Source organism: Scyliorhinus torazame, chromosome 7 (assembly GCF_047496885.1).
Source record: "Scyliorhinus torazame isolate Kashiwa2021f chromosome 7, sScyTor2.1, whole genome shotgun sequence".
Lineage (NCBI taxonomy): Eukaryota > Metazoa > Chordata > Chondrichthyes > Carcharhiniformes > Scyliorhinidae > Scyliorhinus > Scyliorhinus torazame.
The window spans coordinates 165,132,978-165,148,020 of NC_092713.1; the positions used below are offsets into that span (position 1 = coordinate 165,132,978).

General features: G+C 43.3%; 1 protein-coding gene across 1 annotated transcript in view; it reads left to right on the top strand.

Annotated features, from left to right (window-relative positions):
* Positions 1-15,043, top strand: part of LOC140427364 (regulator of G-protein signaling protein-like) — a 520,007-nt gene continuing 504,964 nt past the window's right edge. The window contains exon 1 of the mRNA XM_072512913.1: positions 1-208. Within this exon, the coding sequence (XP_072369014.1) occupies positions 1-208 (208 nt within the window). The remainder of the gene's footprint in view (positions 209-15,043) is intronic.

Sequence of the window (15,043 nt, forward strand, 5' to 3'; positions counted from 1 at the left end):
ATGTGCCTTGGCAGGAGCCTGACGGATGTGCTGACAAATCCACTGGCCATGATCTTCTTCCAGAGGTTTCTGGAAGCATACGGTGCAGATGCTCCTCTGAACTTCTGGCAGACAGTGGAGGATCTCCACAGCCTTCGGACAGAGAAAGAGAGGCTGCGCTCAATCAAATGGATTCTCGGCAGCTTCTTCAATCCGAATATCAACGCAGGTAGGTGAAGTACAGTCACCAAGGGAACCAATCATATCTGTAATGGTCAGAAAGATCATTGTACCTGAAGGGTGTTACAGACTGGAATATAGAATCATAGAATCTCGACAGTGCAGAAGGAGGCCATTCAACTTGTAGGCCGGGATTCTCCAATCCCGCGGCCAAGTTCTGACACCGGCTTGAAAAGTGACGCCAACCACTCCGACGTCAACGGTCCCCGATGATGAGGAATGCTCACTTGCCTAGGGGATTAGGTTGGCCGGCACGAGTTCGCGCAACGGGCTGCGTGATTCCCCGCATGGGCGTGGGTTCCCGTCTCCGAACCAGCCCCCGGGCAATATGGCGGAGCCCTACAGGGGCCCGGCATGGAGGAACATAGGCCCCCACGGAACCAGCCCATCCGCCAATCGGTAGGTACCGATTGCAGGCCAGGCCACCGCAGACACACCTTCCAGGTCCCGCCGTGTGGGATCTGAGTAACCCACGCCACCGGGACTCGGCCGAACACGGCAGACAACCGGCCCGTTGGAGCCAGGAGAATCGCCGGGGTGGGGGAGGCGATTTCAACGGCCTCCGAACAGCGCGCTGGCGAAACCGCGGGTGCCCGAGAATCGACGCTAGAGAATCGGTAAGCCGGCGGCGGGGCGCGATTTTCGCGTCCCCCGCGGATTCCGCATAATCCTGCCTGTAGAGTCTCCACTGACCCTTCGATAGAGCACCCAACATAATCAAATTGTGGGGTTTGGGTGCTTTATATATAGAAAAACAGATTCCCGGGAGTGAGTTACAGACTGGAATCTAATCGAGGGGTTCTGGTGGTTTTTATGTAGAATAACAGATCCCGGGAGTGAGTTACAGACTGGAAACCAATCAAGGGGTTCGGGTGGTTTATATATAGAATATAGATACCCGGGAGTGAGTTACAGACTGGAATCTAATCGAGGGGTTCGGGTGTTTTTTATGTTGAATAACAGATCCCGGGAGTGAGTTACAGACTGGAAACTAATCGAGGGGTTCGGGTGGTTTATATATAGAATAACAGATACCCGGGAGTGAGTTACAGACTGGAATCTAATCGGGGGGTTCGGGTGGTTTATATATAGAATAACAGGTACCCGGGAGTGAGTTACAGAATGTAATCTAATCGAGAGGTTTGGGTGGTTTATATAGAGAATAAGAGATACCCGAGAGTGAGTTACAGACTGGGATCTAATCGAGGGGTTTGGGTGGTTTATATATAGAATAACAGGTACCCGGGATTGAGTTACAGACTGGAAACTAATCGAGGGGTTCGGGTGGTTTATATAGAGAATAACAGATACCCGGGAGTGTGTTACAGACTGGAATCTAATTGAGGGGACCGGGTGGTTTTTGTATAGAATAACAGATACCCGGGAGTGAGTTACAGACTGCAATCTAATCGAGGGGTTTGGATGGTTTATATACAGAATAAAAGATACCCAGGAGTGAGTGACAGACTGGAATCTAATCGAGGGGTTTGGGTGGGATTATATATAGAATAACAGATACCCGGGAGTGAGTTAGAGACTGGAATCTAATCAAGGGTTTTGGGTGGTTTATATATAGAGTAACAGATACCTGGGAGTGAGTTACAGACTGGAATCTAATCGAGGAGTATGGGTGGTTTATATATAGAATTACAGATACCCGGGAGTGAGTTAGAGACTGGAATCTAATCGAGGGGTTTGGGTGGTTTATATACAGAATAACAGATACCCGGGAGTGAGTTGCAGACTGGAATCTAATCGAGGGATTTGGGTGGTTTACATATAGAATAACAGATACCCGGGAGTGAGTTACAGACTGGAATCTAATTGTGGGGTTTGGGTGGTTTATATACAGAATAACAGATACCCGGGAGTGAGTTACAGACTGGAATCTAATCGAGGGGTTTGGGTGGTTTATATACAGAATAACAGATACCCGGGAGTGAGTTACGGACTGGAATCTAATCGAGGGGATTGGGTGGTTTATATATAGAATAACAGATACCCGGGAGTGAGTTACAGGCTGGAATCTAATCAAGGGGTTTGGGTGGTTTATGTATAGAATAACAGATACCCGGGAGTGAGTTAGAGACTGGAATCTAATCGAGGGGTTTGGGTGGTTTATATATAGAATAACAGATACCTGGAAGTGAGTTACAGACTGGAATCTAATCGAGGGGTTTGGGTGGTTTGTATACAGAATAACAGATATCCGGGAGTGAGTTACAGACTGGGATCTAATCGAGGGGTTCTGGTGGTTTATAAGTAGAATAACAGATACCCGGGACTGAGTTACAGACTTGAATCTAATTGAGGGGTTTGTGTGGTTTATATATAGAATAACAGATACCCGGGAGTGAGTTACGAACTGGAATCTAATCGAGGTGTTTGGGTGGTTTATATGTAGAATAACAGATACCCGGTGTGAATAACAGACTGGAATCTAATTGAGGGGTTTGGGTGGTTTATATATAGAATAACAGATACCCGGGAGTGAGTTACAGACTGGAATCTAATCGAGGAGTTTGACTGGTTTATATACAGAATAACAGATACCCGGGAGTGAGTCACAGGCTGGAATCTAATCAAGGGGCTTGGGTGGTTTTTTATACAATAACAGGTACCCGGCAATGTGTTACAGACTGGTATCTAATCGAGGGGTTCTGGTGGTTTATAAGTAGAATAACAGATACCCGGGAGTGAGTTACAGACTGGAATGTAATTGAGGGGTTTGGGTGGTTTATATATTGAATAACAGATACCCGGGAGTGAGTTACAGACTGGAATCTAATCGAGGGGTTCTGGTGGTTTATAAGTAGAATAACAGATACCCGGGACTGAGTTACAGACTTGAATCTAATTGAGGGGTTTGTGTGGTTTATATATAGAATAACAGATACCCGGGAGTGAGTTACGAACTGGAATCTAATCGAGGTGTTTGGGTGGTTTATATGTAGAATAACAGATACCCGGTGTGAATAACAGACTGGAATCTAATTGAGGGGTTTGGGTGGTTTATATATAGAATAACAGATACCCGGGAGTGAGTTACAGACTGGAATCTAATCGAGGAGTTTGACTGGTTTATATACAGAATAACAGATACCCGGGAGTGAGTCACAGGCTGGAATCTAATCAAGGGGCTTGGGTGGTTTTTTATACAATAACAGGTACCCGGCAATGTGTTACAGACTGGTATCTAATCGAGGGGTTCTGGTGGTTTATAAGTAGAATAACAGATACCCGGGAGTGAGTTACAGACTGGAATGTAATTGAGGGGTTTGGGTGGTTTATATATTGAATAACAGATACCCGGGAGTGAGTTACAGACTGGAATCTAATCGAGGGGTTTAGGTAGTTTATATATAGAATAACAGATACCCGGGAGTGAGTTACAGACTGGAATCTAATCGAGGGGTTCGGGTGGTTTATATATAGAATAACAGATACCCGGGAGTGAGTTACAGACTGGAATCTAACCGAGGTGTTTGGGTGGGATTATATATAGAATAACAGATACCCGGGAATGAGTTGCAGATTGGAATCTAATCGAGGGATTTGGGTGGTTATATATAGAATAACAGTTACCCGGGAGTGATTTACAGACTGGAATCTAATCGAGGGGTTCGGGTGGTTTATGTAATGAATAACAGGTACCCGGAAGTGAGTTACAGACTGGAATCTAATCAAGGGGTTTGGGTGGTTTATACATAGAATAACAGATACCCGGGAGTGAGTTACAGACTGGAATCTAATCGGGGGGTTTCGGTGGTTTATATATAGAATAACAGAGATACCCGGGAGTGAGTTACAGACTGGAATCTAATAAAGGGGTTTGGGTGGTTTATATGTAGAATAACAGATACCCGAGAGTGAGTTACAGACTGGATTCTAATCGAGGGGTTTGGGTGGTTTATACATAGAATAACAGAGACCCGGGAGTGAGTTACAGACTGGAATCTAATCGAGGGGATTGCGTGGTCCATATATAGAATAACAGAGACCCGGGAGTGAGTCACAGGCTGGAATCTAATCGAGGGATTTGGGTGGTTTATATATAGAATAACAGAGACCCGGGAGTGAGTTACAGACTGGTATCTAATCGAGGGGTTCGGGTGGTTTATATATAGAATAATAGATACCCGGGAGTGAGTCACTGGCTGGAATCTAATCAAGGGGCTTGGGTGTTTTTTTATAGAATAACAGATACCTGGCAATGTGTTACAGACTGGAATCTAATCGAGGGATTCCGGTGGTTTTTATGTAGAATAACAGATACCCGGGAGTGAGTTACAGACTGGAATCTAATCGAGGGGTTCTGGTGGTTTATAAGTAGAATAACAGATACCGGGAGTGAGTTACAGACTGGAATCTAATTGAGGGGTTTGGGTGGTTTATATATTGAATAACAGATACCCGGGAGTGAGTTACAGACTGGAATCTAATCGAGGGGTTTAGGTGGTTTATATATAGAATAACAGATACCCGGGACTGAGTTCCAGACTGGAATCTAATCGTGGGGTTTGGGTGGTTTATATATAGAATAACAGATACCCGGAAGTGAGTTACAGACTGGAATCTAATCGAGGGGTTTGGGTGGTTTATCGAGAGAATAGCAGATACCCGGGAGTGAGTTACAGACTGGAATCTAATCTAGGGGTTTGGGTAGTTTATATATAGAATAACAGGTACCCAGGAGTGAGTTACAGACTGGAATCTAATCGAGGGGTTTGGGTGATTTATATATAGAAAAACAGATACCGGGAGTGAGTTACAGACTGGAATCTAATCGAGGGGTTTGGGTAGTTTATATATAGAAAAACAGATACCGGGAGTGAGTTACAGACTGGAATCTAATCGAGGGGTTTGGGTGGTTTATATATAGAATAACAGATCCCGGGAGTGAGTTACAGACTGGAAACTAATCGAGGGGTTGGGGTGGTTTATATATAGAATAACAGAGACCCGGGAGTGATGTACAGACTGGAATCTAATCGAGTGGTTTGGGTGGTTTATATATAGAACAACAGATACCAGGGAGTGATTACTGACTGGAATTTAATCGAGGGATTTGGGTGGTTTATATATAGAATAACAGAGAGCCGGGAGTGAGTTACAGACTGGAGTCTAATCAAGGCGATTGGGTGGTTCTCCACAGAATAACAGATAACCGGGAGTGAGTTACAGACTGGAATCTAATCGAGTGGTTTAAGTGGTTTATATATAGAACAACAGATACCCGCGAGGGAGCTACTGACTGGAATCTAATCGAGGTGTTTGGGTGGGATTATATATAGAATAACAGATACCCGGGAGTGAGTTACAGACTGGAATCTAATCGAGGGTTTCGGGTGGTTTATATATAGAATCACAGATACCCAGGAGTGAGTTACAGACTGGAATCTAATCGAGGGGTTCGGGTGGTTTATGTATTGAATAACAGGTACCCGGAAGTGAGTTACAGACTGGAATCTAATCAAGGGGTTTGGGTGGTTTATAGATAGAATAACAGATACCCGGGAGTGAGTTACAGACTGGAATCTAATCGGGGGGTTTCGGTGGTTTATATATAGAATAACAGAGATACTCGGGAGTGAGTTACAGACTGGAATCTAATAAAGGGGTTTGGGTGGTTTATATGTAGAATAACAGTGACCCGGGAGTGAGTTACAGACTGGAATCTAATCGAGGGGATTGCGTGGTTCATATATAGAATAACAGAGACCCGGGAGTGAGTCACAGGCTGGAATCTAATCGAGGGATTTGGATGGTTTATATATAGAATAACAGAGACCCGGGAGTGAGTTACAGACTGGTATCTAATCGAGGGGTTCGTGTGGTTTATATATAGAATAATAGATACCCGGGAGTGAGTCACTGGCTGGAATCTAATCAAGGGGCTTGGGTGTTTTTTTATAGAATAACAGATACCTGGCAATGTGTTACAGACTGGAATCTAATCGAGGGATTCCGGTGGTTTTTATGTAGAATAACAGATACCCGGAAGTGAGTTACAGACTGGAATCTAATCGAGGGGTTTGGGTGGTTTATAGAGAGAATAGCAGATACCCGGGAGTGAGTTACAGACTGGAATCTAATCTAGGGGTTTGGGTAGTTTATATATAGAATAACAGGTACCCAGGAGTGAGTTACAGACTGGAATCTAATCGAGGGGTTTGGGTGATTTATATATAGAAAAACAGATACCGGGAGTGAGTTACAGACTGGAATCTAATCGAGGGGTTTGGGTAGTTTATATATAGAAAAACAGATACCGGGAGTGAGTTACAGACTGGAATCTAATCGAGGGGTTTGGGTGATTTATATATAGAAAAACAGATACCGGGAGTGAGTTACAGACTGGAATCTAATCGAGGGGTTTGCGTGGTTTATATAGAGAAAAACAGATACCGGAAGTGATTTACAGACTGGAATCTAATCGAGGGTTTTGGGTGGTTTATATATAGAATAACAGATCCCGGGAGTGAGTTACAGACTGGAAACTAATCGAGGGGTTGGGGTGGTTTATATATAGAATAACAGAGACCCGGGAGTGATGTACAGACTGGAATCTAATCGAGTGGTTTGGGTGGTTTATATATAGAACAACAGATACCGGGAGTGAGTTACAGACTGGAATCTAATCGAGGGGTTTGGGTAGTTTATATATAGAAAAACAGATACCGGGAGTGAGTTACAGACTGGAATCTAATCGAGGGGTTTGGGTGATTTATATATAGAAAAACAGATACCGGGAGTGAGTTACAGACTGGAATCTAATCGAGGGGTTTGCGTGGTTTATATAGAGAAAAACAGATACCGGAAGTGATTTACAGACTGGAATCGATTCGAGGGTTTTGGGTGGTTTATATATAGAATAACAGATCCCGGGAGTGAGTTACAGACTGGAAACTAATCGAGGGGTTGGGGTGGTTTATATATAGAATAACAGAGACCCGGGAGTGATGTACAGACTGGAATCTAATCGAGTGGTTTGGGTGGTTTATATATAGAACAACAGATACCAGGGAGTGATTACAGACTGGAATTTAATCGAGGGATTTGGGTGGTTTATATATAGAATAACAGAGACCCGGGAGTGAGTTACAGACTGGAGTCTAATCAAGGCGATTGGGTGGTTCTCCACAGAATAACAGATAACCGGGAGTGAGTTACAGACTGGAATCTAATCGAGTGGTTTAAGTGGTTTATATATAGAACAACAGATACCTGCGAGGGAGCTACAGACTGGAATCTAATCGAGGTGTTTGGGTGGGATTATATATAGAATAACAGATACCCGGGAGTGAGTTACAGACTGGAATCTAATCGAGGGTTTCGGGTGGTTTATATATAGAATCACAGATACCCAGGAGTGAGTTACAGACTGGAATCTAATCGAGGGGTTCGGGTGGTTTATGTATTGAATAACAGGTACCCGGAAGTGAGTTACAGACTGGAATCTAATCAAGGGGTTTGGGTGGTTTATATAGAGAATAACAGATACCCGGGAGTGTGTTACAGACTGGAATCTAATTGAGGGGACCGGGTGGTTTTTGTATAGAATAACAGATACCCGGGAGTGAGTTACAGACTGCAATCTAATCGAGGGGTTTGGATGGTTTATATACAGAATAAAAGATACCCAGGAGTGAGTGACAGACTGGAATCTAATCGAGGGGTTTGGGTGGGATTATATATAGAATAACAGATACCCGGGAGTGAGTTAGAGACTGGAATCTAATCGAGGGTTTTGGGTGGTTTATATATAGAGTAACAGATACCTGGGAGTGAGTTACAGACTGGAATCTAATCGAGGAGTATGGGTGGTTTATATATAGAATTACAGATACCCGGGAGTGAGTTAGAGACTGGAATCTAATCGAGGGGTTTGGGTGGTTTATATACAGAATAACAGATACCCGGGAGTGAGTTGCAGACTGGAATCTAATCGAGGGATTTGGGTGGTTTACATATAGAATAACAGATACCCGGGAGTGAGTTACAGACTGGAATCTAATTGTGGGGTTTGGGTGGTTTATATACAGAATAACAGATACCCGGGAGTGAGTTACAGACTGGAATCTAATCGAGGGGTTTGGGTGGTTTATATACAGAATAACAGATACCCGGGAGTGAGTTACGGACTGGAATCTAATCGAGGGGATTGGGTGGTTTATATATAGAATAACAGATACCCGGGAGTGAGTTACAGGCTGGAATCTAATCAAGGGGTTTGGGTGGTTTATGTATAGAATAACAGATACCCGGGAGTGAGTTAGAGACTGGAATCTAATCGAGGGGTTTGGGTGGTTTATATATAGAATAACAGATACCTGGAAGTGAGTTACAGACTGGAATCTAATCGAGGGGTTTGGGTGGTTTGTATACAGAATAACAGATATCCGGGAGTGAGTTACAGACTGGGATCTAATCGAGGGGTTCTGGTGGTTTATAAGTAGAATAACAGATACCCGGGACTGAGTTACAGACTTGAATCTAATTGAGGGGTTTGTGTGGTTTATATATAGAATAACAGATACCCGGGAGTGAGTTACGAACTGGAATCTAATCGAGGTGTTTGGGTGGTTTATATGTAGAATAACAGATGCCCGGTGTGAATAACAGACTGGAATCTAATTGAGGGGTTTGGGTGGTTTATATATAGAATAACAGATACCCGGGAGTGAGTTACAGACTGGAATCTAATCGAGGAGTTTGACTGGTTTATATACAGAATAACAGATACCCGGGAGTGAGTCACAGGCTGGAATCTAATCAAGGGGCTTGGGTGGTTTTTTATACAATAACAGGTACCCGGCAATGTGTTACAGACTGGTATCTAATCGAGGGGTTCTGGTGGTTTATAAGTAGATTAACAGATACCCGGGAGTGAGTTACAGACTGGAATGTAATTGAGGGGTTTGGGTGGTTTATATATTGAATAACAGATACCCGGGAGTGAGTTACAGACTGGAATCTAATCGAGGGGTTTAGGTAGTTTATATATGGAATAACAGATACCCGGGAGTGAGTTACAGACTGGAATCTAATCGAGGGGTTCGGGTGGTTTATATATAGAATAACAGATACCCGGGAGTGAGTTACAGACTGGAATCTAACCGAGGTGTTTGGGTGGGATTATATATAGAATAACAGATACCCGGGAATGAGTTGCAGATTGGAATCTAATCGAGGGATTTGGGTGGTTATATATAGAATAACAGTTACCCGGGAGTGATTTACAGACTGGAATCTAATCGAGGGGTTCGGGTGGTTTATGTAATGAATAACAGATACCCGGGAGTGAGTTACAGACTGGAATCTAATCGGGGGGTTTCGGTGGTTTATATATAGAATAACAGAGATACCCGGGAGTGAGTTACAGACTGGAATCTAATAAAGGGGTTTGGGTGGTTTATATGTAGAATAACAGATACCCGAGAGTGAGTTACAGACTGGATTCTAATCGAGGGGTTTGGGTGGTTTATACATAGAATAACAGAGACCCGGGAGTGAGTTACAGACTGGAATCTAATCGAGGGGATTGCGTGGTTCATATATAGAATAACAGAGACCCGGGAGTGAGTCACAGGCTGGAATCTAATCGAGGGATTTGGGTGGTTTATATATAGAATAACAGAGACCCGGGAGTGAGTTACAGACTGGTATCTAATCGAGGGGTTCGGGTGGTTTATATATAGAATAATAGATACCCGGGAGTGAGTCACTGGCTGGAATCTAATCAAGGGGCTTGGGTGTTTTTTTATAGAATAACAGATACCTGGCAATGTGTTACAGACTGGAATCTAATCGAGGGATTCCGGTGGTTTTTATGTAGAATAACAGATACCCGGGAGTGAGTTACAGACTGGAATCTAATCGAGGGGTTCTGGTGGTTTATAAGTAGAATAACAGATACCGGGAGTGAGTTACAGACTGGAATCTAATTGAGGGGTTTGGGTGGTTTATATATTGAAAAACAGATACCCGGGAGTGAGTTACAGACTGGAATCTAATCGAGGGGTTTAGGTGGTTTATATATAGAATAACAGATACCCGGGACTGAGTTCCAGACTGGAATCTAATCGTGGGGTTTGGGTGGTTTATATATAGAATAACAGATACCCGGAAGTGAGTTACAGACTGGAATCTAATCGAGGGGTTTGGGTGGTTTATCGAGAGAATAGCAGATACCCGGGAGTGAGTTACAGACTGGAACCTAATCTAGGGGTTTGGGTAGTTTATATATAGAATAACAGGTACCCAGGAGTGAGTTACAGACTGGAATCTAATCGAGGGGTTTGGGTAGTTTATATATAGAAAAACAGATACCGGGAGTGAGTTACATACTGGAATCTAATCGAGGGGTTTGGGTGGTTTATATATAGAATAACAGATCCCGGGAGTGAGTTACAGACTGGAAACTAATCGAGGGGTTGGGGTGGTTTATATATAGAATAACAGAGACCCGGGAGTGATGTACAGACTGGAATCTAATCGAGTGGTTTGGGTGGTTTATATATAGAACAACAGATACCAGGGAGTGATTACTGACTGGAATTTAATCGAGGGATTTGGGTGGTTTATATATAGAATAACAGAGACCCGGGAGTGAGTTACAGACTGGAGTCTAATCAAGGCGATTGGGTGGTTCTCCACAGAATAACAGATAACCGGGAGTGAGTTACAAACTGATATCTAATCGAGTGGTTTAAGTGGTTTATATATAGAACAACAGATACCCGCGAGGGAGCTACTGACTGGAATCTAATCGAGGTGTTTGGGTGGGATTATATATAGAATAACAGATACCCGGGAGTGAGTTACAGACTGGAATCTAATCGAGGGTTTCGGGTGGTTTATATATAGAATCACAGATACCCAGGAGTGAGTTACAGACTGGAATCTAATCGAGGGGTTCGGGTGGTTTATGTATTGAATAACAGGTACCCGGAAGTGAGTTACAGACTGGAATCTAATCAAGGGGTTTGGGTGGTTTATAGATAGAATAACAGATACCCGGGAGTGAGTTACAGACTGGAATCTAATCGGGGGGTTTCGGTGGTTTATATATAGAATAACAGAGATACTCGGGAGTGAGTTACAGACTGGAATCTAATAAAGGGGTTTGGGTGGTTTATATGTAGAATAACAGATACCCGAGAGTGAGTTACAGACTGGATTTTAATCGAGGGGTTTGGGTGGTTTATACATAGAATAACAGAGACCCGGGAGTGAGTTACAGACTGGAATCTAATCGAGGGGATTGCGTGGTTCATATATAGAATAACAGAGACCCGGGAGTGAGTCACAGGCTGGAATCTAATCGAGGGATTTGGATGGTTTATATATAGAATAACAGAGACCCGGGAGTGAGTTACAGACTGGTATCTAATCGAGGGGTTCGTGTGGTTTATATATAGAATAATAGATACCCGGGAGTGAGTCACTGGCTGGAATCTAATCAAGGGGCTTGGGTGTTTTTTTATAGAATAACAGATACCTGGCAATGTGTTACAGACTGGAATCTAATCGAGGGATTCCGGTGGTTTTTATGTAGAATAACAGATACCCGGGAGTGAGTTACAGACTGGAATCTAATCGAGGGGTTCTGGTGGTTTATAAGTAGAATAACAGATACCGGGAGTGAGTTACAGACTGGAATCTAATTGAGGGGTTTGGGTGGTTTATATATTGAATAACAGATACCCGGGAGTGAGTTACAGACTGGAATCTAATCGAGGGGTTTAGTTGGTTTATATATAGAATAACAGATACCCGGGACTGAGTTCCAGACTGGAATCTAATCGTGGGGTTTGGGTGGTTTATATATAGAATAACAGATACCCGGAAGTGAGTTACAGACTGGAATCTAATCGAGGGGTTTGGGTGGTTTATAGAGAGAATAGCAGATACCCGGGAGTGAGTTACAGACTGGAATCTAATCTAGGGGTTTGGGTAGTTTATATATAGAATAACAGGTACCCTGGAGTGAGTTACAGACTGGAATCTAATCGAGGGGTTTGGGTGATTTATATATAGAAAAACAGATACCGGGAGTGAGTTACAGACTGGAATCTAATCGAGGGGTTTGGGTAGTTTATATATAGAAAAACAGATACCGGGAGTGAGTTACAGACTGGAATCTAATCGAGGGGTTTGGGTGATTTATATATAGAAAAACAGATACCGGGAGTGAGTTACAGACTGGAATCTAATCGAGGGGTTTGCGTGGTTTATATAGAGAAAAACAGATACCGGAAGTGATTTACAGACTGGAATCTAATCGAGGGTTTTGGGTGGTTTATATATAGAATAACAGATCCCGGGAGTGAGTTACAGACTGGAAACTAATCGAGGGGTTGGGGTGGTTTATATATAGAATAACAGAGACCCGGGTGTGATGTACAGACTGGAATCTAATCGAGTGGTTTGGGTGGTTTATATATAGAACAACAGATACCAGGGAGTGATTACAGACTGGAATTTAATCGAGGGATTTGGGTGGTTTATATATAGAATAACAGAGACCCGGGAGTGAGTTACAGACTGGAGTCTAATCAAGGCGATTGGGTGGTTCTCCACAGAATAACAGATAACCGGGAGTGAGTTACAGACTGGAATCTAATCGAGTGGTTTAAGTGGTTTATATATAGAACAACAGATACCTGCGAGGGAGTTACAGACTGGAATCTAATCGAGGTGTTTGGGTGGGATTATATATAGAATAACAGATACCCGGGAGTGAGTTACAGACTGGAATCTAATCGAGGGTTTCGGGTGGTTTATATATAGAATCACAGATACCCAGGAGTGAGTTACAGACTGGAATCTAATCGAGGGGTTCGGGTGGTTTATGTATTGAATAACAGGTACCCGGAAGCGAGTTACAGACTGGAATCTAATCAAGGGGTTTGGGTGGTTTATAGATAGAATAACAGATACCCGGGAGTGAGTTACAGACTGGAATCTAATCAAGGGGTTTGGGTGGTTTATATGTAGAATAACAGATAACCGAGAGTGAGTTACAGACTGGATTCTAATCGAGGGGTTTGCGTGGTTCATATATAGAATAACAGATCCCGGGAGTGAGTTACAGACTGGAAACTAATCGAGGGGTTGGGGTGGTTTATATATAGAATAACAGAGACCCGGGAGTGATGTACAGACTGGAATCTAATCGAGTGGTTTGGGTGGTTTATATATAGAACAACAGATACCAGGGAGTGAGTTACAGACTGGAATTTAATCGAGGGATTTGGGTGGTTTATATATAGAATAACAGGGTGGACAGTGAGAGCCTTCTCCCGCGGATGGATATGGCTGGCACGAGGGGACATAACTTTAAACTGAGGGGTAATAGATATAGGACAGAGGTCAGAGGTAGGTTCTTTACGCAAAGAGTAGTGAGGCCGTGGAATGCCCTACCTGCTACAGTAGTGAACTCGCCAACATTGAGGGCATTTCAAAGTTTATTGGATAAACATATGGATGATAATGGCATAGTGTAGGTTAGATGGCTTTTGTTTCGGTGCAACATCGTGGGCCGAAGCGCCTGTACTGCGCTGTATTGTTCTATGTTCTATGTTCTATAACAGATACCTGGGAGTGAGTTACAGACTGGAGTCTAATCGAGGCGATTGGGTGGTTCTCCACAGAATAACAGATAACCGGGAGTGAGTTACAGACTGGAATCTAATCGAGTGGTTTAAGTGGTTTATATATAGAACAACAGATACCTGCGAGGGAGTTACAGACTGGAATCTAATCGAGGTGTTTGGGTGGGATTATATATAGAATAACAGATACCCGGGAGTGAGTTACAGACTGGAATCTAATCGAGGGTTTCGGGTGGTTTATATATAGAATCACAGATACCCAGGAGTGAGTTACAGACTGGAATCTAATCGAGGGGTTCGGGTGGTTTATGTATTGAATAACAGGTACCCGGAAGTGAGTTACAGACTGGAATCTAATCAAGGGGTTTGGGTGGTTTATAGATAGAATAACAGATACCCGGGAGTGAGTTACAGACTGGAATCTAATCAAGGGGTTTGGGTGGTTTATATGTAGAATAACAGATAACCGAGAGTGAGTTACAGACTGGATTCTAATCGAGGGGTTTGCATGGTTCATATATAGAATAACAGATCCCGGGAGTGAGTTACAGACTGGAAACTAATCGAGGGGTTGGGGTGGTTTATATATAGAATAACAGAGACCCGGGAGTGATGTACAGACTGGAATCTAATCGAGTGGTTTGGGTGGTTTATATATAGAACAACAGATACCAGGGAGTGAGTTACAGACTGGAATTTAATCGAGGGATTTGGGTGGTTTATATATAGAATAACAGGGTGGACAGTGAGAGCCTTCTCCCGCGGATGGATATGGCTGGCACGAGGGGACATAACTTTAAACTGAGGGGTAATAGAAATAGGACAGAGGTCAGAGGTAGGTTCTTTACGCAAAGAGTAGTGAGGCCGTGGAATGCCCTACCTGCTACAGTAGTGAACTCGCCAACATTGAGGGCATTTCAAAGTTTATTGGATAAACATATGGATGATAATGGCATAGTGTAGGTTAGATGGCTTTTGTTTCGGTGCAACATCGTGGGCCGAAGCGCCTGTACTGCGCTGTATTGTTCTATGTTCTATGTTCTATAACAGATACCTGGGAGTGAGTTACAGACTGGAGTCTAATCGAGGCGATTGGGTGGTTCTCCACAGAATAACAGATAACCGGGAGTGAGTTACAGACTGGAATCTAATCGAGTGGTTTAAGTGGTTTATATATAGAACAACAGATACCCGCGAGGGAGTTA